At 42.6% G+C, this 25020-nt stretch overlaps 2 protein-coding genes across 2 annotated transcripts in view; both read left to right on the forward strand.

The window, feature by feature from the left end:
- Positions 1 to 10893, forward strand: part of LOC146788612 (uncharacterized) — a 459070-nt gene extending 448177 nt beyond the window's left edge. The window contains exons 10-16 of the mRNA XM_085633182.1: positions 245 to 568; positions 1428 to 1751; positions 3249 to 3572; positions 4432 to 4755; positions 7173 to 7496; positions 8356 to 8679; positions 10532 to 10893. Coding sequence (XP_085489308.1) covers positions 245 to 568; positions 1428 to 1751; positions 3249 to 3572; positions 4432 to 4755; positions 7173 to 7496; positions 8356 to 8679; positions 10532 to 10893 — 2306 coding nt within the window. The remainder of the gene's footprint in view (positions 1 to 244; positions 569 to 1427; positions 1752 to 3248; positions 3573 to 4431; positions 4756 to 7172; positions 7497 to 8355; positions 8680 to 10531) is intronic.
- Positions 10894 to 11437: 544 nt separating this feature from the next.
- Positions 11438 to 25020, forward strand: part of LOC146788613 (receptor-type tyrosine-protein phosphatase eta-like) — a 192513-nt gene continuing 178930 nt past the window's right edge. Inside the window, exon 1 of the mRNA XM_085633183.1 lies at positions 11438 to 11501. Coding sequence (XP_085489309.1) covers positions 11438 to 11501 — 64 coding nt within the window. The remainder of the gene's footprint in view (positions 11502 to 25020) is intronic.

Here is a 25020-nt window from a genome sequence, read left to right on the forward strand (position 1 = left end):
CAACTCTCAAGGGCAAATCTTTCCAGACTGATGGATGTGTAGGGCAGACCTAAAATTACTGAATGCCAAAGGACCCTAGTACTTTATACAGTGTGTTTTCCTTCATCACGTGTGCCTGGACACTCTCCACAACTGTCCCTTATAACTCCTTTTTTTGGGTTACTTAATGCAATTCGGATCTCATGCCATTTGTTTCCAGTGTATTAGAAATGTGTCCTCTAATAGTAAATTTTTTCTCCAACAGTGACAGCAACAAGTCCACCAGAGACAACGCAAGACACGTCACATTCAGAACCTGTGAGGACAGACAAAACAACTGACAATACTAGTGGTACTGGACACACAACAATATCAATAAGTCCTTTCTCTGAACCACTTCACAGCACTGAGACCTCAACAACCATGTTACCGGCAAGCAGCTCCAACTCAACTCCTGTAACCAATGACACATCCACGGGGACAACTATTGGTTCAATCTCAGCTACAGGGTCAACTGCAACAAGTATGATATCCAGCACAACAGACACAACTACATTAACATACACTTATGGGTATAATCACACATCTGGTAAGTAATGCAATGTAATGTAACTAGATACTTGTAAAGCGCACGGCTACTCCACAGAGTGTGTATTTGTGCAGTTAATGGTAGATGGCACCAAAAGTGAATTCAGGTTTATGTGCAGATTTTTAGGAGTTTGATGTTCAGATCTGGCCGCCGCTATCATCAGAGCCAGACTAATTATTCTTTAGAGACACTTCCCTAGTAGAAAGAATGCGTTTGTGCTAACGATGGGTCCATCTTTTGGGTCAAGGCAGTCCATTTCTGAACTAACATGGGCAAATCTTTTCAGACTGATGGATGGGTAGGGCAGACCAGTCCAGTTTACATGATACAAGGAGCTGCTGAAGGGGCTCATAGGCATCAAGACCCAGGACTCTGTCAGGAAAAGCTGAGAAACATATGAGGTGCCGGGAAGTGGGCATAATGATCTCTTTGTTAATGATGTGGTAAAGTGATGGTTCGAGCCAACACCAAATAGTTGGACATGATAATCCAGGCACTACATTTTCTAGGTAAGCAAACCTTTGGGCATCAATCTGCAAGCAACCAATTGTGGAAAGGAAGCACAATGTGTATTCTGTTTGTCACCCATACTCCGGAGGTTGAAATGGAATTATTGATATCAAATCATTGGAGATTTAGGGCCAGGTGATAAATACTATTGCCTACAATTACTGGATGCCAAAGGACCCTAGTACTTTATACAGTGTGTTTTCCTTCATCACAACGTGTGCCTGGACACTGTTCATATTTGTCCCTTATAACTCCTTTTATTAGCTACTTAATGCAATTCGGATCTCATGGCATTTGTTTCCAGTATATTAGAAATGTGTCCTCTAATAGTACATTCTTTCTCCAACAGTGATGTCAACAAGTACACCAGAGACAACGCAAGACACGTCACATTCAGAACCTGTGAGGACATACAAAACAACTGACAATACTAGTGGTACTGGACACACAACAATATCAATAAGTCCTTTCTCTGAACCACTTCACAGCACTGAGAGCTCAACAACCATGTCACCGGCAAGCAGCTCCACCTCAACTCATGTAACCAATGACACATCCACGGAGACAACTATTGGTTCAATCTCAGCTACAGGGTCAACTGCAACAAGTATGATGTCCAGCACAACAGACACAACTACATTAACATACACTTATGGGTCTAATCACACATCTGGTAAGTAATGTAATGTAATGTAACTAGATACTTGTAAAGAGCACGGTTACTTCACAGAGTGTCCCGGCGCTGCAGGACAAACTATTGTGTTCCTTTTACTCTGAATAACACATATTAGTGGGAGAGTTTCGGACATATGATTCTACAGTAAACTAGAGAGATGAACAGATAAGGCTAACAGATATGGGGTAGTTAGACAGCAACATCGCAGGAAGGGAACTTGACATACTGTACGCTTAAGCTATGCAAGTGAACTATAAATGAGGAGTAATAGAATATAAAAACATCTCAGGTATAAACTGGAATTAGTTTCCAGAGTCTAAAACACAGTTTCCTGAGGGAGGGCACGTGTAATACATTAAAATCACCAGACAAGTATAACATGGCATGTGCTTGAAAATGACAACTAGTAAAGCTAGTTCATGTTGAATTTATAATATTTTGCATTTGTGAAACATACAAACCTCCAAAAAGGTGAACTGGTTTTTGACTGGACGACGTTACTCTAGAGAGAGAGGCATGAAGGCCGTAATGCATATGTAACTAAAAAAAGTGAGTTTTAAATGTTTGTGAAAACTGTAAAGGTCCTTGTGGGATGCAGGAGCAGGGCCAAGAAATTTAAAGCATTAGTAGCTATTACCGAAAAGGATGTACCAACCAGCTGAGCTAGGTGAAAGCTTGGAACAATCAGAAACCTAGCAGGAGTTGTGCATATAAAACGGTTTGCAGGTAAATATGTGATGTTTCATGAAGACATTTTCGTGACACCCTCAGCTTTAGAGAAACATCTCTTGTGACTGGGAAGCTTGTGTAAAGCCACCACACTGAGATGTGAGCTCTTCTGTTCAAACCCAAGATCAATCCACCTTAGATGTTCTGAATGTCTTGAGGTTTGTCTATAGCAAAGCCAAGCAGGACAAGATATTAGGAGTTACACCAGTGTATGTGCCAAAGAACAAGTGACAGAGCAGCCATATTTCTAGGTATAGCAGGAACTACATGAACAATGTTCCTTATGACAAGAAGCATGATGAAGCAGGCAGGGATCAGCTTGTGTTTTTGTGCAGTGAATGACAAATGGTATCAAAAGTGAATCCTGGATTATGTGCAGATTTTTAGGGGTTTGACGTTCAGATCTGGCCGCCACTATCAACGGAACCAGACCAATTATTATTCAAAGACACTTCCCCAGTACAAATAATGTATTTGTGCAAAGGATGGGTCCATCTTTCGGTTCAAGGCAGTCCTTTTCTCAACTCTCAAGGGCAAATCTTTCCAGACTGATGGATGTGTAGGGCAGACCTAAAATTACTGAATGCCAAAGGACCCTAGTACTTTATACAGTGTGTTTTCCTTCATCACGTGTGCCTGGACACTCTCCACAACTGTCCCTTATAACTCCTTTTTTTGGGTTACTTAATGCAATTCGGATCTCATGCCATTTATTTCCAGTGTATTAGAAATGTGTCCTCTAATAGTAAATTTTTTCTCCAACAGTGACAGCAACAAGTACACCAGAGACAACGCAAGACACGTCACATTCAGAACCTGTGAGGACAGACAAAACAACTGACAATACTAGTGGTACTGGACACACAACAATATCAATAAGTCCTTTCTCTGAACCACTTCACAGCACTGAGACCTCAACAACCATGTTACCGGCAAGCAGCTCCAACTCAACTCCTGTAACCAATGACACATCCACGGGGACAACTATTGGTTCAATCTCAGCTACAGGGTCAACTGCAACAAGTATGATATCCAGCACAACAGACACAACTACATTAACATACACTTATGGGTATAATCACACATCTGGTAAGTAATGTAATGTAAAGTAACTAGATACTTGTAAAGCGCACGGCTACTCCACAGAGTGTGTATTTGTGCAGTTAATGGTAAATGGCACCAAAAGTGAATTCAGGTTTATGTGCAGATTTTTAGGAGTTTGATGTTCAGATCTGGCCGCCGCTATCATCAGAGCCAGACTAATTATTCTTTAGAGACACTTCCCTAGTAGAAAGAATGCGTTTGTGCTAACGATGGGTCCATCTTTTGGTTCAAGGCAGTCCATTTCTGAACTAACATGGGCAAATCTTTTCAGACTGATGGATGGGTAGGGCAGACCAGTCCAGTTTACATGATACAAGGAGCTGCTGAAGGGGCTCATAGGCATCAAGACCCAGGACTCTGTCAGGAAAAGCTGAGAAACATATGAGGTGCCGGGAAGTGGACATAATGATCTCTTTGTTAATGATGTGGTAAAGTGATGGTTCGAGCCAACACCAAATAGTTGGACATGATAATCCAGGCACTACATTTTCTAGGTAAGCAAACCTTTGGGCATCAATCTGCAAGCAACCAATTGTGGAGAGGAAGCACAATGTGTATTCTGTTTGTCACCCATACTCCGGAGGTTGAAATGGAATTATTGATATCAAATCATTGGAGATTTAGGGCCAGGTGATAAATACTATTGCCTACAATTACTGGATGCCAAAGGACCCTAGTACTTTATACATTGTGTTTTCCTTCATCACAACGTGTGCCTGGACACTGTCCATATTTGTCCCTTATAACTCCTTTTATTAGTTACTTAATGCAATTCGGATCTCATGGCATTTGTTTCAAGGATATTAGAAATGTGTCCTCTAATAGTACATACTTTCTCCAACAGTGATGTCAACAAGTACACCAGAGACAACGCAAGACACGTCACATTCAGAACCTGTGAGGACAAACAAAACAACGGACAATACTAGTGGTACTGGACACACAACAATATCAATAAGTCCTTTCTCTGAACCACTTCACAGCACTGAGAGCTCAACAACCATGTCACCGGCAAGCAGCTCCACCTCAACTCATGTAACCAATGACACATCCACGGAGACAACTATTGGTTCAATCTCAGCTACACGGTCAACTGCAACAAGTATGATGTCCAGCACAACAGACACAACTACATTAACATACACTTATGGGTATAATCACACATCTGGTAAGTAATGTAATGTAATGTAACTAGATACTTGTAAAGAGCACGGTTACTTCACAGAGTGTCCCGGCGCTGCAGGACAAACTATTGTGTTCCTTTTACTCTGAATAACACATATTAGTGGGAGAGTTTCGGACATATGATTCTACAGTAAACTAGAGAGATGAACAGATAAGGCTAACAGATATGGGGTAGTTAGACAGCAACATCGCAGGAAGGGAACTTGACATACTGTACGCTTAAGCTATGCAAGTGAACTATAAATGAGGAGTAATAGAATATAAAAACATCTCAGGTATAAACTGGAATTAGTTTCCAGAGTCTAAAACCCAGTTTCCTGAGGGAGGGCACGTGTAATACATTAAAATCACCAGACAAGTATAACATGGCATGTGCTTGAAAATGACAACTAGTAAAGCTAGTTCATGTTGAATTGATAATATTTTGCATTTGTGAAACATGCAAACCTCCAAAAAGGTGAACTGGTTTTTGACTGGACGACGTTACTCTAGAGAGAGAGGCATGAAGGCCGTAATGCATATGTAACTAAAAAAAGTGAGTTTTAAATGTTTTTGAAAACTGTAAAGGTCCTTGTGGGATGCAGGAGCAGTGCCTTGGAAATTTAAAGCATTAGTAGCTATTACCGAAAAAGATGTACCAACCAGCTGAGCTAGGTGAAAGCTTGGAACAATCAGAAACCTAGCAGGAGTTGTGCATATAAAATGGTTTGCAGATAAATATGTGATGTTTCATGAAGACATTTTCGTTACCGGCAAGCAGCTCCAACTCAACTCATGTAACCAATGACACATCCACGGAGACAACTATTGGTTCAATCTCAGCTACAGGGTCAACTGCAACAAGTATGATATCCAGCACAACAGACACAACTACATTAACATACACTTATGGGTCTAATCACACATCTGGTAAGTAATGTAATGTAACTAGATACATGTAAAGCGCACGCTTACTCACAGAGTGTCCCGGCGCTGAAGGACAAACTATTGTGCTCCTTTTACTCTGAATAACACATATTAGTGGGAGAGTTTCGGACATATGATTCTACAGTAAACTAGAGAGATGAACAGATAAGGCTAACAGATATGGGGTCTTTAGACAGCAACATCGCAGGAAGGGAACTTGACATACTGTACGCTTAAGCTATGCAGGTGAACTATAATTGAGGAGTAATAGAATATAAAAACATCTCAGGTATAAACTGGAATTAGTTTCCAGAGTCTAAAACACAGTTTCCTGAGGGAGGGCACGTGTAATACATTAAAATCACCAGACAAGTATAACATGGCATGTGCTTGAAAATGACAACTAGTAAAGCTAGTTCATGTTGAATTTATAATATTTTGCATTTGTGAAACATGCAAACCTCCAAAAAGGTGAACTGGTTTTTGACTGGACGACGTTACTCTAGAGAGAGAGGCATGAAGGCCGTAATGCATATGTAACTAAAAAAAGTGAGTTTTAAATGTTTTTGAAAACTGTAAAGGTCCTTGTGGGATGCAGGAGCAGTGCCTTGGAAATTTAAAGCATTAGTAGCTATTACCGAAAAAGATGTACCAACCAGCTGAGCTAGGTGAAAGCTTGGAACAATCAGAAACCTAGCAGGAGTTGTGCATATAAAATGGTTTGCAGATAAATATGTGATGTTTCATGAAGACATTTTCGTGACACCCTCAGCTTTAGAGAAACATCTCCTGTGTCTGGGTAGCTTGAGTAAAGCCGCCAAGCTGAGATGTGAGCTCTTCTGTTCAAACCCAAGATCAATCCACCTTAGATGTTCTGAATGTCCTGAGGTTTGTCTATAGCAAAGCCAAGCAGGACAAGATATTAGGAGTTACACCAGTGTAAGTGCCAAAGAACAAGTGACAGAGCAGCCATATTTCTAGGTATAGCAGGAACTACATGAACAATGTTCCTTATGACAAGAAGCATGATGAAGCAGGTAGGGATCAGCTTGTGTTTTTGAGCAGTTAATGACAAATGGCATCACAAGTGAATCCTGGATTATGTGCAGATTTTTAGGGGTTGATGTTCAGATCTGGCCGCCACTAGCAACGGAGCCAGACCAATTATTCTTCAATGACACTTCCCCAGTACAAATAATGTATTTGTGCAAAGGATGGGTCCATCTTTCGGTTCAAGGCAGTCCTTTTCTCAACTCTCAAGGGCAAATCTTTCCAGACTGATGGATGTGTAGGCCATACCTAAAATTACTTAATGCCAAAGGACCCTAGTACTTTATACAGTGTGTTTTCCTTCATCACGTATGCCTGGACACTCTCCACAATTGTCCCTTATAACTCCTTTTTTTGGGTTACTTAATGCAATTCGGATCTCATGCCATTTATTTCCAGTGTATTAGAAATGTGTCCTCTAATAGTACATTTTTTCTCCAACAGTGACGGCAACAAGTACACCAGAGACAACGCAAGACACGTCACATTCAGAACCTGTGAGGACAGACAAAACAACTGACAATACTAGCGGTACTGGACACACAACAATATCAATAAGTCCTTTCTCTGAACCACTTCACAGCACTGAGACCTCAACAACCATGTTACCTGCAAGCAGATCCAACTCAACTCCTGTAACCAATGACACATCCACGGGGACAACTAGTGGTTCAATCTCAGCTACAGGGTCAACTGCAACAAGTATGATATCCAGCACAACAGACACAACTACATTAACATACACTTATGGGTATAATCACACATCTGGTAAGTAATGTAATGTAAAGTAACTAGATACTTGTAAAGCGCACGGCTACTCCACAGAGTGTGTATTTGTGCAGTTAATGGTAAATGGCACCAAAAGTGAATTCAGGTTTATGTGCAGATTTTTAGGAGTTTGATGTTCAAATCTGGCCGCCGCTATCATCGGAGCCAGACTAATTAATCTTTAGAGACACTTCCCTAGTAGAAAGAATGCGTTTGTGCTAACGATGGGTCCAACTTTTGGTTCAAGGCAGTCCATTTCTGAACTAACATGGGCAAATCTTTTCAGACTGATGGATGTGTAGGGCAGACCAGTCCAGTTTACTTGATACAAGGAGCTGCTGAAGGGGCTCATAGGCATCAAGACCCAGGACTCTGTCAGGAAAAGCTGAGAGACATGTGAGGTGCCGGGAAGTGGACATAATGATCTCTTTGTTAATGATGTGGTAAAGTGATGGTTCGAGCCAACACCAAATAGTTGGACATGATAATCCAGGCACTACATTTTCTAGGTAAGCAAACCTTTGGGCATCAATCTGCAAGCAACCAATTGTGGAAAGGAAGCACAATGTGTATTCTGTTTGTCACCCATACTCCGGAGGTTGAAATGGAATTATTGATATCAAATCATTGGAGATTTAGGGCCAGGCGATGAATACTATTGCCTACAATTACTGGATGCCAAAGGACCCTAGTACTTTATACATTGTGTTTTCCTTCATCACAACGTGTGCCTGGACACTGTCCATATTTGTCCCGTATAACTCCTTTTATTAGTTACTTAATGCAATTTGGAACTCATGGCATTTGTTTCCAGTATATTAGAAATGTGTCCTCTAATAGTACATTCTTTCTCCAACAGTGATGTCAACAAGTACACCAAAGACAACGCAAGAGACGTCACATTCAGAACCTGTGAGGACAAACAAAACAACTGACAATACTAGTGGTACTGGACACACAACAATATCAATAAGTCCTTTCTCTGAACCACTTCACAGCATGGAGAGCTCAACAACCATGTCACCGGCAAGCAGCTCCACCTCAACTCATGTAACCAATTACACATCCACGGAGACAACTATTGGTTCAATCTCAGCTACAGGGTCAACTGCAACAAGTATGATATCCAGCACAACAGACACAACTACATTAACATACACTTATGGGTCTAATCACACATCTGGTAAGTAATGTAATGTAATGTAACTAGATACTTGTAAAGCACACGGTTACTTCACAGAGTGTCCCGGCGCTGCAGGACAAACTATTGTGTTCCTTTTACTCTGAATAACACATATTAGTGGGAGAATTCCGGACATATGATTCTACAGTAAACTAGAGAGATGAACAGATAAGGCTAACAGATATGGGGTAGTTAGACAGCAACATCGCAGGAAGGGAACTTGACATACTGTACGCTTAAGCTATGGAAGTGAACTATAAATGAGAAGTAATAGAATATAAAAACATCTCAGGTATAAACTGGAATTAGTTTCCAGAGTCTAAAACACAGTTTCCTGAGGGAGGTCACGTGTAATACATTAAAATCACCAGACAAGTATAACATGGCATGTGCTTGAAAATGACTACTAGTAAAGCTAGTTCATGTTGAATTTATAATATTTTGCATTTGTGAAACATGCAAACCTTCAAAAAGGTGAACTGTTTTTGACTGGACGACGTTACTCTAGAGAGAGAGGCATGAAGGCCGTAATGCATATGTAACTAAAAAAAGTGAGTTTTAAATGTTTGTGAAAACTGTAAAGGTCCTTGTGGGATGCAGGAGCAGTGCCAAGAAATTTAAAGCATTAGTAGCTATTACCGAAAAGGATGTACCAACCAGCTGAGCTAGGTGAAAGCTTGGAACAATCAGAAACCTATCAGGAGTTGTGCATATAAAACGGTTTGCAGATAAATATGTGATGTTTCATGAAGACATTTTCGTGACACCCTCAGCTTTAGAGAAACATCTCTTGTGACTGGGTAGCTTGTGTAAAGCCACCAAGCTGAGATGTGAGCTCTTCTGTTCAAACCCAAGATCAATCCACCTTAGATGTTCTGAATGTCCTGAGGTTTGTCTATAGCAAAGCCAAGCAGGTTAAGATATTACGAGTTACACCAGTGTAAGTGCCAAAGAACAAGTGACAGAGCATCCATATTTCTAGGTATAGCAGGAACTACATGAACAATGTTCCTTATGACAATATGCATGATGAAGCAGGTAGGGATCAGCTTGTGTTTTTGTGCAGTGAATGACAAATGGCATCAAAAGTGAATCTTGGATTATGTGCAGATTATTAGGGGTTTGACGTTCAGATCTGGCCTCCACTAGCAACGGAGCCAGACCACTTATTCTTCAAAGACACTTCCCCAGTAAAAAGAATGTATTTGTACTAAGGATGGGTCCATCTTTCGGTTCAAAGCAGTCTTTTTCTGAACTCACAAGGGCAAACCTTTCCAGACTGATGGATGTGTAGGGCAGACCAGAGCAGTTTACATGATACAAGGAGTTGCTGAAGGGGCTCAAAGGTGGCAAGACCCAGGACTCTGCCAGGAAAAGCTGAGGCGACATGTGAGGTGCCAGGAGTTGGAAATAATGATCTCTGTTAATTATGTGGTAGAGAGATGGTTCCAGCACAACACCAAATGGTTGGACATGATGATCGAGGCAGTACATATTCTAGGTTAGCAAACCTTTATGTATCAATCTGCAGGTGACCAATCATGTAAAGGAAGCACCATGTGTAGACATTTTGTCACCCATACTCGAGAGGTTGAAATGAAATTATTAATATCAAATCATTGAAGATTTAGGGCCAGGTGATAGAAAATATTGCCCAAAATTGCTGGATGCCAAATGACCCTAGTACTTTATACAGTGTGTTTTCCTTCATTAAAACATGTGTCTAGACCACCTCCACAATTTTCCCTTATAACCTCTTTTATTAGGTTACTTAATGCAATTCAGATTGCATGGCATTTGTTTACAGTATGTTAGAAATATGTCCTCTAATACAAAAATATTTCCCCAACAGTGATGGCAACAAGTACACCAGAGACAACTCAAGACACGTCACATTCAGAACCTGTGAGGACAGACACAACAACTGACAATATTAGTGGTACTGGACACCCGACAATATCAATAAGTCCTTTCTCTGAACCACCTCACAGCACTGAGAGCTCAACAACCCTATTACCGGCAAGCAGCTCCACCTCAACTTATGTAACCAATGAGACATCCAAGGACATATCTATTGGTTCAATCTCAGCTACAGGGTCAACTGCAACAAGTATGATGTCCAGCACAACAGACACAACTATATTAGCATACACCTATAGTTATAATGCAACATCTGGTAAGTACAAACTATTGTGTTCCTTTTACATTGCATAACAAATATTTGAGGTAAAGTTTTGGACCTATGATTCAATGATAACTTGAGGGATGAATAGGGAATGCTAACGGATGTGGGGCAGTGAGACAGCAAAATCGCAGGAAGGGAACTTGACATGCTGCACGCTTAAGCTGTTTAGGCAAATTATAAATGAGGAGTAATAGAGTATAAAAGCATTTCAGGTTTAAACTAGCATTAGTTTCCACAGTCTAAAACACAGTTTCCTGAGGGAGGGCAAGTCAAATGAATTTAAATCACCAGACAAGTATAATATGGCAATTGCTTCAAAATGACAACTAGTAAAGCTAATTTATGTTTTATTTATAATATTTTGCATTTGTGAAACATGCAAATCTTCAAAACAGTGATCTGGTTTTTGACTAGATGATGTCACTCTAGAGAGAGAGACATGAATGGCTTAATACATAGGTAAGTTAACAAAGGGCACTTTAAATGTTTGTGAAAACTGTGAAGGTAACCAATGACACATCCACTGAGACAACTATTGGTTCAATCTCAGCTACAGGGTCAACTGCAACAAGTATGATATGCAGCACAACAGACACAACTACATTAACATACACTTACAGGTATAATGGAACATCTGGTAAGTTCAAACTATTGTGTTCCTTTTACAATGAGTAACAAATACTAGTAGGAGAATTTTGGACCTATGATTCTTTGATAATCTTGAGGGATCAATAGGGGAGGCTAACAGATGTGGGGTAGTGGGACAGCGAATTCGCAGGAAGGGAACTTGACATGCTACACGCTTAAGCTGTGCAGATGAACTGTAAATGAGGAATAATTTAGTATAAAGGCATGTCAGGTATAAACTGGCATTAATTTCCGGAGTCTAAAACACAGTTTCCCTGGAGAGGGCAAGTCACATGCATTAACATCATCAGACAAGTCTAACATGGTATTTGCTTGAAAATGACAACTAGTAAAGCTAATTTATGTTGTATTTATAATATTTTGCATTTGTGAAGCATGCAAATCTTCAAACAGTTGATCTGGTTTTTGACTAGATTATGCTACTATAGAAAGAGAGACATGAAGGCCTTAATTCATAGGTAACTTAAATAAGGGCATTTTAAACATTTGTGAAAATTGTGAAGTTCATTGTGAGACACAGGAGCAGTGACAACAAATTTCAAGCATTGGTAGTGATTAGTGAAAAGGATGTACCAACCATTTGTGAAGCATGTAAAAATTCAAAAAAGTGTATTTGATGTTGCCAGGGTAATTACTATAAGGCACTGTTCCAGGGTCGGTATGGTTGAAAGTCAACCAAGACCGTACCTCAACAAAGGGAAAGTAAAGAGAAGGATCTATGTCTTAGAGGTCTAGGATGGGGTACTCAGGATGGGGGGAGACAGCATCAGTGTCTCTTGTTGCCCTCACACACCCCGAGGGATGTCATGCTTCATCATCGGGCGGTGCTCCTCGTCGGGCCGGCGGTGCAATGCCCTACGGGTCCCCCGAAGGGTCTCTTTAGCGGAGATCTTTTAAGAGCGCTGCCGATTGGTGCATGCGGGTATGTGGAGGGGGAGTACCAGGGTCAGTGGTGGCTGTAGTGTGTGCAGGAATAAAAATACCTAAGGGTTACCAGGGAAGCTATTTTAATAAGAAGGCACCCTTGGTACATTAAAATACGTGGCAAAAATGTTACTAATTAAAACGTGATGTGCTTAGTAGTAACTTAAGGTACAGGTCAAATGGTCGACATGTTTCGCGCCTTTCAGTGGTCAGAGTGATCCATGGCGCTTCATCAGGACCAGTAGAGGTGAAAAGTGTGGGGAAAGGTGCCCAGACTATGTGTGGTGGGTGGGGTAAAATATCACCCTCCCACTCGGCAATGAAAGGGAGTACAGTGTCTCCTAAACAGGTGGTGTGTGCAGGGAGGAGTCTGTTGTGCCCCCTTTGCGTAAGACCTAGATCAAAAGAAAGATAAAACAAAAAGAAATGCAGAGGTTAAAAAACATATGCGGACTAGCCTTGTCGATCCGCATAAGTACATAGTGATCCGAGAGATCACAATTTTACAATGAGACAGTCATAATGTCATGCACCCGGAGGCCCAGGCTACTCTCAGGGTTCTGTAGGAGCGGGGAGGCGTGGGTGTGGTCCCATGCCAGTCAAAAGGTGGTAGGTCCCGGGTCCCGGTGGCGGTCACAGAACCCAGCTGGAGACTCGATAGGTAAACTGCTGTACCCCGCGGGGCCCGGACACCTCCACTTGGCTGTGCAACGGGGTCACCCGGCGTGTCGTCAAACGAGACAGTCAGGTAGACACGTGTGTTGTGTATCTAATTCGATTCGTTGGTTCAATACAAAGAAAGTGCACTAAGAGTAATCTTACCTAAAGTAAGAGCTGGAATTGCTCCTTGAGTTAAAAAGCGGCGTAGGAGGCCCACACCATCTAGGGCTGTAAATTGGAAAAAGTGCGTAACAGCAGGGAAAACCCAGAGGGTAAAGGAAACAGAAGTGAAGCGTTAGATTTACTTACATCGTAGCCGGTTGTAGAGCAGGAAAATTGCTTACGTTTGGATCTGGGTAGCCTCGAGTCATACTCACGGGTTGCTCAGGTGACGGCACTGGAAACCTGCCCGGTCCTGACGCCTGCTCGAAGGTAAATGACTTTGCCTTACCCATGGTATTTAAAGACTGAGCCCCGTGATAGAAGGAGGTACCTGTTTCCGGTTCAGACGGCACGAAAGGTCGTAGAAGGCCGGAGCTGCGCATGCGCGGTGACACAGGATGTTTCAGTGATCTCTTGTGCATGCGTGAGGAGGTGTTTTTGGCGCATGCATGGTGTGTGTGAGGTGTGTTACTGTGCGCATGCGGGCCGTGGGGTGTTTACGATGTGTAAATCAGGAATAGCAGACCAGACCACAAAAGTGGGTGTGTAACTGTTGGCCGAAGGCCAGTTTCTCCTGCATGATTGCCAGGATTGAGGGTGTGGCGGTGTATGGGCGGGGCTATATGAGAACTTGCTCACGGGTGCTGAAGGTGTAAAGTCCCCATCCGTAACAGGCTCATACTTTCAATATTGCAATGCACCTCAGAGCTAACGTGACGAGCTAGGGTCTAATTATTCAGTTATTTTGCTCCTAGCCGGAGGGACGGTGTACGATGGATTACACATGGTACATGCACACAAAAGTGTCAGTGTTAGAGCTCGCTCCATGGGATATCGTCGTTGAGCCCCTGGGTGTCTGTGTGCAGGCGGTGCACCCAGCGTTGTTCACGTCTAAAGAGCGACTCGCTACTATTTGATGTTGCCTACATGACATCACTCTGGGGGAGAGTCATGAAGCCCTTAATGCATAGGTTACTTAAACAAGTGATTTTTTTTAAAGTTTGTATCATTCGTGCAGGTTATATGCGAAGCAGAATCAGTGACAAGGAATTTCAAGCATTGGTGGTGATTACGAAAAAAGATTTACCTACCAGCTGACCTGAGTGAAATCCTTGGAACAATCAGAAACTTCGCAGGAGTTGGGCATACTAAATGTTATGCAGATAAATAGTCGAAGTTCCATGGAAAACGTTTCATGACAGAGCCTCAACTTTAAAGCGACATCTCTAATGAATAACTAGCCTGTGTAAATAGTCCAGGTGAGAAGAGATGGGAGCTCTTGGGTTCAAGACACTCAGAATGTGCTGAGGTTTGTCTATTGCATAACCAAGGAGGTTACCCTAGTGTAATTACCATAGAATGAGCGACTGAGCAGCCACCTTTCTAGGTCTAGCTGAAAGAACATGAATAATTTTCCACATGACAAGTAGCAAGTAGTGAATAGCTTGTCTATTTGTGTAGTGAATGAAAAATGGCATCAAAAGGGATTCCAGGGTTATGTGCAGAATATTCAAGCTATGACGATCTCATCTGGTGGCTGCTAGCAACGCATCAAGACCAATTGCTTTGTTTTTAGGGTTATAGTGTTGGAGGTTAATTAAGTAATGATTTATCAATGATTTATTTATTATGAATTAGTTAATTGATCAGTATCTATGCAAATTGTATAATTATTGTATATCTGTAGTGATATTTTGGGTGTGTGTTGTTGGGTTCATAGGGGTTTAGGATGTGAAGTTGTATTATTTAATTAATTATTAATTTGATGGTAATTATTTAGTTGATAATCAGGTAAATTTTGTAATTATTTTTTTGTATGTTATTTTTATTTGCGGGTTGTTGGATTTGTAGGGGTATAAGGTAAGACGATAATTAACTTCTAATCAATTATCAATCAATTATTAATTTGTAATCAAATAGTAACTTAAATAATAATTATGTTTATTGTTTAATATATTTTGTGTTTTTGTATTTGTAGGGGTATAGGACGGGAAGTTATTCAATTATAATAAATTAACCAATAATCAATCATTTTTTTAAACTTATTTTATACATTACTTAATATGTTAATTGTGTTATCTTTTTCACTCTAGTTATATTTTAATTGTGTGTTGTTAGAACTGTGGGAGTATAAAGTATGTTTTAATTAAATGGTCAATTAATAACAATACTTTTTTTCTTTAAAATTAATTGTTAACATTTAAGAAACATATTTACAATTGTTTTTTAAATTTATATATATAATTTTTATATCAATCATTTTTTCTAAATCAATGACTAGAGTAATTAAAATATGTCATGTGTTATGTGTTTGAAATAAACTGCTTTTTCTACTGTTGCACACACTGAAGTGGGAATATTAATTTTACCCTTCTGGAGTCCAACGCCTTGCTTACTGTTGCACAAAGTGGAATGGGAATAGTAAATGTGACCCCTTTACAGTCCTACGCTTTTCCTACTGTTGTTGAGGCTGGAGTGGCTATAGTAAATTTGACCACTCTGGAGTCCAAAGATTTCCTTACTGTTGCACAGACTGGAGTGGGAATAGTATATTTTTCCCCTCCAGCATCCAATGCTTTCTCTACTGTTGCACAGATTAAAGTGGGAATAGTAATTATACTCCTCTGGTGTCCAACACTTTCCCTACTGTTGCACACAGTGGACTGGGAAAAGTAGATTTTACCATTCTGGAGTCTAACGCTTTCCTTAGTGTTGCACAGACTGTAGTGGAAATAGTATGTCTAGTTTTTTACAGAGTTTACTATATTTTTATTATGTGTAATATTGTTATTTGTTTAATTTTTAAATATATTATCTATACATATCTATCTATATATATATATATAATATATATATATATATCTGTGTGTATGTATATATGCAAATATGTGTGTATAATTATAATGTAATGTAAAATATATTTATTTAATATTAGTAGTTTGTTATAGCTATGTAGATATAAACATACACACCTCTTTTAGACTGCCACTGCCCAAGCAGGGGCTATTGGTCCCAACTGTGGGGGTTGTGGCCTTTTACTCATGATGTTTGAGGGCTTGACCTAACCACGGGTCATGGGTGAAAATTGTTTAGTTGATTTAGGTCCGATTTGTCCAATGATATTATTAATTAAGTGTCGTCTGCATTATCTACAAACGATATCCCGAAGGATTTAATCAGGGTCAACAATGGTCTTAGGTAGGCATTGAACAAGTTGGGATGCAGGGCAGAACCCTGAGGTATTCCATACCCAATTTCTTTGTATTCAGATACATATGGGGGAGACTTATTCCTTGCCGGCTTTCCGATAGGTAGGATTCACACCATTGAAGAAAGGGTTCCTGGTTCCTTTTATTCGAATCTCCTTCAGACGTGTAAGCTAAATCTGGTGGTTGACAGTGTTGATAGCGGCAGAGAAGTCAAACAGGATAAGTATCGCCATTCGACCACCGTCAACTTGTATCCTTAATTCATTAGTAGCTAAAACCAGCACTGTTTCTTTTCCATGGGTTGGCCTAAAACCCATCTGTTCCAGTTCTAGCAAACTATTTTCTTCAAGAAAGCCCGCCATGATCTTGCTAACATACTTTTCAATTATCTTGACTGGGAAGGAGAGTCTCAAGATTGTGTCATAATTGCTGGGCTTTTGAATGTCAGCCAGGCGTTTCTTTAAAAGGGGGTTACCAATGCCATCTTCCAGGCTATTGGTACCACACCACCATCAAGGGATTTTATTTTTTAAACTGTATTTATAATTGTTGGCAATCATGCATGTGAATACATATTTATAATTGGCTTGGCAGCTATATAAGTGACGCACTTGCATTCAACATCATAATAAACATAATTAGCTTATAGGCGAAAACATTTACTCTCAGGATCACTTAGCCAAAAGGCCTCAGGGGTTGGAGATCGGTTCTTGTTGGTGAATATAAGTGACAAAGGGCCTTCGAAATGTCTCGGGGCAAGATCTTGGAGGCATTAAGTCTGTGATGGTGAAATAGTTTGTCTTATGCAATTTGGGGTGGTTGATTCCTTTAGCATGGCAAAGACTTTCTTTGATTTATTGGTTGCTTCAAGAATGGTTACTGGAAAGAACGCAGATCTGGCCTTCTTTATTTCTGTTGTGTATTCCTTGTAGGCCAATTTTAATAAGGCTTTGTTGTCCCTTGTGTAAAAGCTGCACCATTGCCTCTCATTCTTTCAACACTTCGTTTTTAGGTCTCCCAGTGTTTCTGTAAACCATGGTGCCAGTACCTTAGGTTTGGGTCTGATTATTTTTCACAGAACAGATTTATCTAGAGTATCTAAAGTTTTCTTTTCATAATTTAAGTAATTTACTAATACTGAGGTTGATTCCTGAAAGCATGTGGTTGTGTTAAAAACTGTTTCCCTGCTGAGTTTCTTCAATTTAGCCCAAGGTCTCCTCAGTAATGAGTTTCTCATAGGATTGTATTTCTTTTTCGCCAGACTGGGTCTCTTAAGGTTAAAAGTGACCAGACAGTGGTTGAGCCAACTGAAGGGGTTGGGGGATAACTGTTACCATGTCAGAAGATGTTTAAATATGAAGAAGCAGGGTGTGCCCACCATCAGGAGTAGACCGTATGGAGTAAGGCCATACCTTCACAGGATTTTAAGAAATCTACAGTTTGATTTTGATGGGTGTATTCCGCCTATCTGTTAAAATCGCCCAAAATAAAGAAATTAATGTGGGTCATTACAAAGTTGGATGCCAGATCTAAGAATGGTTGGACAAACTCCTGAAAAGGGCCAGGGGTCTATAACATAGTAATACTGAGAGTGGAGCCTTCCTTTCCTTTATGGGAAAAACCAAGTAGCTCTATTCCTTGGCTTTCCTCCACCTCAAGTTTTAATAAGGCCCATTTATCTTTTAAAATAATCGTGACCCCACCCGTCTTTTTTTAGTTCTAGAATTAAATAAGGCTTAATATCCCGGTGGACAAGCACTTTCCAAATCAACCCCAGGACCCTGAGAGAGCCAGGTTTCACCTAATGAAAAACAAATCCCAGTCATTGGATGTTAGTTGCAAGTTCACCTCTGTAGAACGCTTCATTAAGGATCGCTCATTTGGTAATCTACATAATAAGCTGTTTGACTTGATTTCGCTGATATTTTGTATTTTCCCAAATCTACTTTATGCATTAAATGAAACTACCCGGTCTGGTAGAGAGCAGGGGTAGGGATACGGAAGGTCCTGTACTTCAGAACTGACACTACACTTTAGTGTCTGCCTCTACCAGCACACAATGTCGTTAACCCCCAACTCAAACAGGGTTGGGGTTTAGATCTGCCAGTACCACTTTTTAGGGTGCTGTACGAGTGGTCATGTATTTACTTCACTGAGGTCCTGACCATCACCAAAAAGTGTTGGTAGATCCCCTTCTGGTTCTGAGGAATTGCCATTATAAGATAACAGGCAAGAAACATGTTGACCTTTTACACCAGCACATATTCTCACATACCTTAGAGTGGGAGTGTGCGTTCTTTTAGTTTTAATCAGGGTAGTGACCACAACTCATTAAAATTGTTCTGAGTGGACCACTAATCCCTGTTTTAAATTTTCACTCTTACACATTATCACCACCGACACCACAGCTATACATTAGGGCCCTCACATGCACTGCATCCAACGGCTAAAGGAATAAAGATCTCCGCCAAGTAGGCCCCATCACGGGTGCCTGATCGGGTATTGCAGCGCCAACCCGAGTAGGAGCAGACCCGATGATGAAGCAAGACACCTGCTTGTTGGGTGGGTAAGGAGGAAACTCTTCTCCTGTCTTTGTGAACTACCACACACTGGGGTTCACCTTTTGAGATCACCTCCACCTGCACCACATATTAGGAACTGCATACCTCTTTGGGTTCACATTAAATGAAACTGCCTGAGGGTCTGAATGAGGGTGACAAGTTTCAGAGATATTTGAGTTTGTCATGTAGTTTTTTGTTAGAATACACAATTCTCCTCTCACCTTGTGTAGTACAAATTCCAAAACTGGCGGCATGGCTAGAGTGGGCTGCTTCTGGGACGCTGATGGGCGCAGTTGGTCTTGCCTTTGGCGTGCTCGCCCACTGCCTGGTTGTGCCACCATGCGGCTTTTGTAGCCCTCCCTTATTCAGATTGCCAAAAAAGCTAGACCGCTCACTTTGATGGCCCCAAAATGGCAGCCGTCAAGCGGTTTAAAAAAAAAGTAGAGGAAGGTTGAGTGATTGCTTCCCAAAAACCACAAATCTCATATTGCAGGTATTTTTAAAAATAAATATTTTCTGCTCCTTTTTAAAATTGTTTCTAAAACTTTGTGTTCAGCTTAGCCTCACTTCCCAAACAATCTGAAAAAATGCCCCTTTGATATCGCACAATACTTCACATTCAATTACATACAATTAAAATGATACTAAAATAGCGTCTTGAGCTTAAAAGCGATTCCCTTTTGTAAAATAACACTTCCCCAGCGCGAAAAATCATGGGCTCTTAGTCTTACTCTGACTGATAGATTAGCTAGTCCCTTTAATATTTATTTGCATGCATTTGTACACTGGTACGGGGTGTATGTGGCTGAAAATACCCTCTTGGCCCCTGCAGCTTGACCTTCTTGCCTATATGCACAGTTGGTCATGACCCTTGGTGTGCTTCTTTCATTCACCATTATCTGTTGCAACACAGTGACACACATAAGTGCAATGCTTGTCTATTTTGCTAAGTCTTAGAATGCAGAAAGAGACAAGAACCAAGAGACGTGCAGGAAAAGGAAAGAAGGGTGCAGAAATATGCGCGAGAGGTGTAGAAAGAAGCAAGAGAGGTGATGAAAGAAGCAAAAGAAATGCAGAAAGAAGCAACAGAGGTGTTGAAAGGGGCAAAAGGGGTGCAGAAAAAGGCAAGAAAAGTGCAGAAAGACGCAAGAGAGTTGTAAAAAAAGGGAAAAGAGGTGCACAAACAGGGAACAGGGGTGCACACAGAGGCAAGAGAGGTACAGAAAGAACCAAAAGAGGTACAGAAAGATGCAAGAGGGATACAGAAAGAGGCAAGAGAAGTGCAGAAAAAAGTAAAAGAGGTGCAAAAAGAGGCAAGAGGGGTGCAGAAAGAGGCAAGAGTGGAGCATAAAGAGGCAAGAAAGGTTACACAGAGGCACGAGGGGTACAAACATTTGCAAGAGAGGTGCAGACATGTACAAGAGAAGTGCAGAAAGAGGCAGCAGAGGTCCAGAAAGAGGCAAGAAGGGTGCAGAAAGAAGCAAGAGTAGTGCAGAAAGAAGGAGCAGAGTACAGAAAGAGGGAAGAGAGCAGCAGATAGAAGCAGGAGCAGTGCAGAAAGAACCAACAGAGGTGTAGAAAGAGGCAATAGGGGTGCAGAAAGAGGCAAGGGAGTTGCAGAAGCAGGCAAAAGAGGTGCAGAAAGAGGCAAGAGCAGTGCAGAAAAAACCAACCAAGGCGCAGAAGGAGGCAAGAGGGGTGCAGAAAGAGGCAAGAGGGGTGCAGAGATTTGCAAGAGAGGTGCAGAAAGAACCAAGAGACATGCAGGAAAAGGGAAGAAGGGTGCAGAAATAGGCACGAGGGGTGCAGAAAGAAAGGATAGAAGTACAGAAAGAAGCAACAGAGGTGCTGAAAGAGGCACAAAGGGTGCAGAAAGAGGCAAGACAAGTGCAGAAAGAAGCAACAGAGGTACAGAAAGAGGCAAGAGTGCTGCAGAAAAAGGGAAAAGAGGTATAGAAAGAGGCAAAAGAGTTGCAAAAAGAGGGAAGAGGGGTGCAGAAACAGGCAAAAGGGTTGCAGAAAGAAGCAAGTGAGGTGCAGAAAGAGGCAAGAGAGGTGTAGAAAGAGGTAAGTGAGGTACAGAAGGAGGCAAGAGAACTTAGAAAGAGGCAAGAAAGTTGCAGAAACAGGCAAACGGGGTGCAGAAAGAGGGAACAGGTGGGTAGACCGAGCCAAGAGACGTTCTGCAACCCTCTTCCTTATTTCTGAAAGAGGCAAAGGGGTACAGAAAGAAGCAACAGATGTACAGATAGAAGCAAGAAAAGTGCTGAAAGAACCAACAGAGGTGCAGAAAGAGGCAAGAGGGGTGCAGAAAGAGGCAACAGAAGTGCAGAAAGAAACAACAGAGGTGCAGAAAGAGGCAAGAGAAGTGTAGAAAGAGGCAAGAGAGGTGCAGAAACAGGCAGGAGAGGTGCAGAAAGAGGGAACAGCGGTGTAGAAAGAGGCAAGAGTTGTACAGGAAGAAGCACGAGATGAGCAGAAAGAGGCAAAAGAAGTGCAGAAAAAACTGAAAGTTGCAGAAAGAAGCAACAGAAATGCAGAAAGTGGCAAGAGAGGTGTAGAAAGAAGCAAGGGTTGCACACCATTAGTACCAATGTAACACCCACATTTAGCAATAAGTAACAGGTGACCATTCTAGGTTTGCAAAGGGCCTTCCAACACGCTGTAACACTTGTTGCTGCATTTTTGGTTGTGTTTGAGCAGTTGTGGCAAATGCGGATAATGTATAATTGTGCGAAAGTCAGAGCAGCCAAACAGTCACATAATTCCAGTGGCCCGCTCATATCTCTGACTAGCTCCAGAAGTGCCTCTCAGTGGTTCCTTCTTTTTTTGTCTCATTGAGTTTATAGTTTAGCTTCTGTGGAAGCGAGGAAGACTAAACCTGAGTTTACCACTCCACAACACAGACTACCATACCACATAATTGCTCACCATAGCACATAATCCCACTCTACATAATCCCTATGCACTAAATACCACATACTTTCGATCCACATCAAAGTCAAAGTTTATCCACATAATTTCACTGCACATCATACCACATAATTCCACTACACACAACCTACATCCACTCCATTCCAAGAAACATTAGTAAAAGACTTTTACATATTCAATGCCAATAGCTCTAACTCTTGCAAATGTGAAACCTATTACATTGCAAATGCTTCTTTACCTAGTAGTCGCGTTTGCAGAGAGGTGGAGAAAGGGGGCTGGACCTCCAACCAGCGCTCAGGAGTTCTACTGCGTAGGACTTACAGAAGGTACCAGGAGGGCTTCTGTGCCCTCATAGTCCCTCAGGAGTGAAGTGGACGTTATCCCCCAACCAGTACTGTGCCAGGAGGCGTGTTTGCAGAGTGGTGGGGAAAGGTGAGCGTGGCCTCTGAAGACTTCTTAGCAATCCCACTGTGTGGGACTTAGTGGAGGTTACAGGAGGAGTAGTTGGCCCCCAAGGACAAACTTGGGGGCCAACTACCCCTCCTATTACCCCCAGTAAGTTCCACACAGCAGGAATGCTACGTTCTCATAGCAGGCCACGCCCCCTTTCTCAACCACTCTGCAAACGCCCCTCCTGGCGTGCTCTTGGTTGGGAGATGAAGTCCCCTTGCCTCCTAAGGGTCAATGAGGATCAACTGGCCCACCAGGTACCTCCAGTAAGCCCAAACAGCTGGATTGCTGAAAGTGGTCCGAGGCCACGCCCCCTTTTTACACCACTCTGCAAATGTGCCTCCTGGTGCACTGCTGCTTGGGGGATGAAGTCCACTTGTGTCCTGAGGTCCTCAGGACACAAGAGGACCTCATCGCCCCACCAGCTGTGTGCCAAGAGGTGTGTTTGCAGAGTGGTGTAAAAAGGGGCGTGGCCTCGACCACCTCTCAGCAATCCCACTGTGTGGGGCTTACTGGAGATACCAGGTGGGATAGTTGGCCCTAAGGACTCTTAAGGATCTAGAGAACTTAATCCCCCAACCCACAATGTGCCATTCGGCGCGTTTGCAGTGTGCTGCAAGGAGGGGGCTGGACCTCTGGACAGATGTCGCCCCACCCCTTTTTGGGGGGTTGGAAGGGGGACTTTGTGGCCCCCATTATCTCAATATTTTCAGGGCCTGCCACTATTCATTTAAAAAAAAAAACAAGAAGGGGGCCTCCCGAGGCTGATTTCGGCCCTGGGGACCCCATCCCTAGAGCATGGCCACATATTTAATTTTTTTTATCTTATTTTGAAGGAGGGGGTGCGTGGCCCCCTCCTGAGGCCATTATTGGCCCCAGGGACCCCATCCTCCAGGGCATTGCCTTGTTTAAAAAAAAAAAATTGGGAGGGGCCATGTGGCCCCCCTTTCCTGGGCCACTTCTGGCCCCGGGGACCCCATTTCCCAGGGCCTGGCCACATGATTGGGGATAGTGGGGGGAGCCCCAGTGCCCCAACAGTCCCAGCCAGCTCCCCACCTCCTGTGGGAGCCGGCATTGCTTTTGGACAAGGGGAGCTGCTTACATGCAGCTCCCCTTGTCCAAAAGCAATCTGCTTTGCCTCTTGGAAGCAAGAGCATGTTTCCTGCTCTCACTTCCAAGAAGCAAAGCAGTATTTGTTATGGTATGGCAAACGGCAATATCCTGGGGGTGGGTACCCCGGGACTTTGCAGGAGCCGGCCCTGGGGGCTGGTGTTCCCTAGGGCCATCGAGGGCTCCAGGAGGGGTGCCGCATGGCCCCCCTCCCTTTGTATAAAAAGACCCTGTGAGGTGGTGGTCCCGGGGCTGGGGGTCCACAACGGACCCCCACCAGTAATTAAAGTTTGCCCCGGGGAGCTGGTGGTCCATGGGACAGTGTGGAGAGGGGCAGGCGCCCCCCACACCTTCTAAATTTATATTTAAGCCCCGGGGAGGTGGTAGTCCCTGGGGCTTGTGGGGCCCACGAGGCCCTCTGCACATAATTACAGATGCCCTGGGGAGTTGGTGGTCCTGGGGCAGAGTGGGGATGTGCAGGAACCCCCACACTCTTTATTAATATTTAAGCCCTGGGGAGGTGGTGGTCCCTGGGGTTTGTGGGAGTCCACAAGGCCCCCCGCACATAATTACAGATGCCCCTGGAGGTGGCAGTCCCTGGGGCAACATGGGGTGGCAGGAGCTCCCTACGCATTTTTTGTAATAAGCCCCAGGGAGGTGGCTCGTCCCTGGGCTGCAGGGGGGTCACGTGCCCCCGCATATGATAAACAAAAAGCCCCGGGGAGGAGGCAGTCCCCAGGGATGGTGGGGCCCCCATGGGCCCAACACCATAATTAATAATTACCCCCAGGACTTGGCCCACACAGAGAGCTTAATAAAAACGAAGCGTGGGAGCCCGCGCTTCATTCTTTTTTTATTTTTTGGGCTGGATCCGCTCACCCAGCATGAATTTGGCTGAAATTATAAAGAAAAATGCTTTTTTGGCCCTGGGATCTATATAGGACCCTCTGAGCAGGCCTAGAGGTTCAGGGTATTTCTTCCCTGCCCCCTTTTTTTTCGTTTTTTTTTAACTGTCTTGTGACTCAGTTTTACCGAGTCAAAAGATGGCTGCCAACACTTCCTGGTTTGGAGTGTTGGCAGCCAATAACAATGAAACTCATGCTCAGGAGGGTTAGCGAACCGTCCTCGGCCCTCAGATATCGATATTTTTATTTTTTTAACTTCTCAGGTACTACAGAACCGATTGACACCATTTAAAAGAAGCACGCTTTCTGAACCAAGAGCTACCTTTTTGCCAAATTTGGTGTAATTCCGTTCAGCCGTTCGGGCTGTAGCTTTGTCTAAAGTTCCTATGTAAATTAACATGGGGAAAATGCATCTTTGGACTCCCCTTTTTTCTCGACCCCCACTTGAAGAATTAGCCCGAAACCTTAAAGACAGGAGCTGACTAGAGCGAACCTTTATTTTGAAAATTTGTGAAGATTCGTGAAACGGTGGCAAAGATATTGGCAAAAGAAACAACTCTTTTTGAATAGAAACAAGGGCCTCACTATAGCCA

Source organism: Triturus cristatus, chromosome 11, assembly GCF_964204655.1.
Source record: "Triturus cristatus chromosome 11, aTriCri1.1, whole genome shotgun sequence".
NCBI classification, from domain to species: domain Eukaryota; kingdom Metazoa; phylum Chordata; class Amphibia; order Caudata; family Salamandridae; genus Triturus; species Triturus cristatus.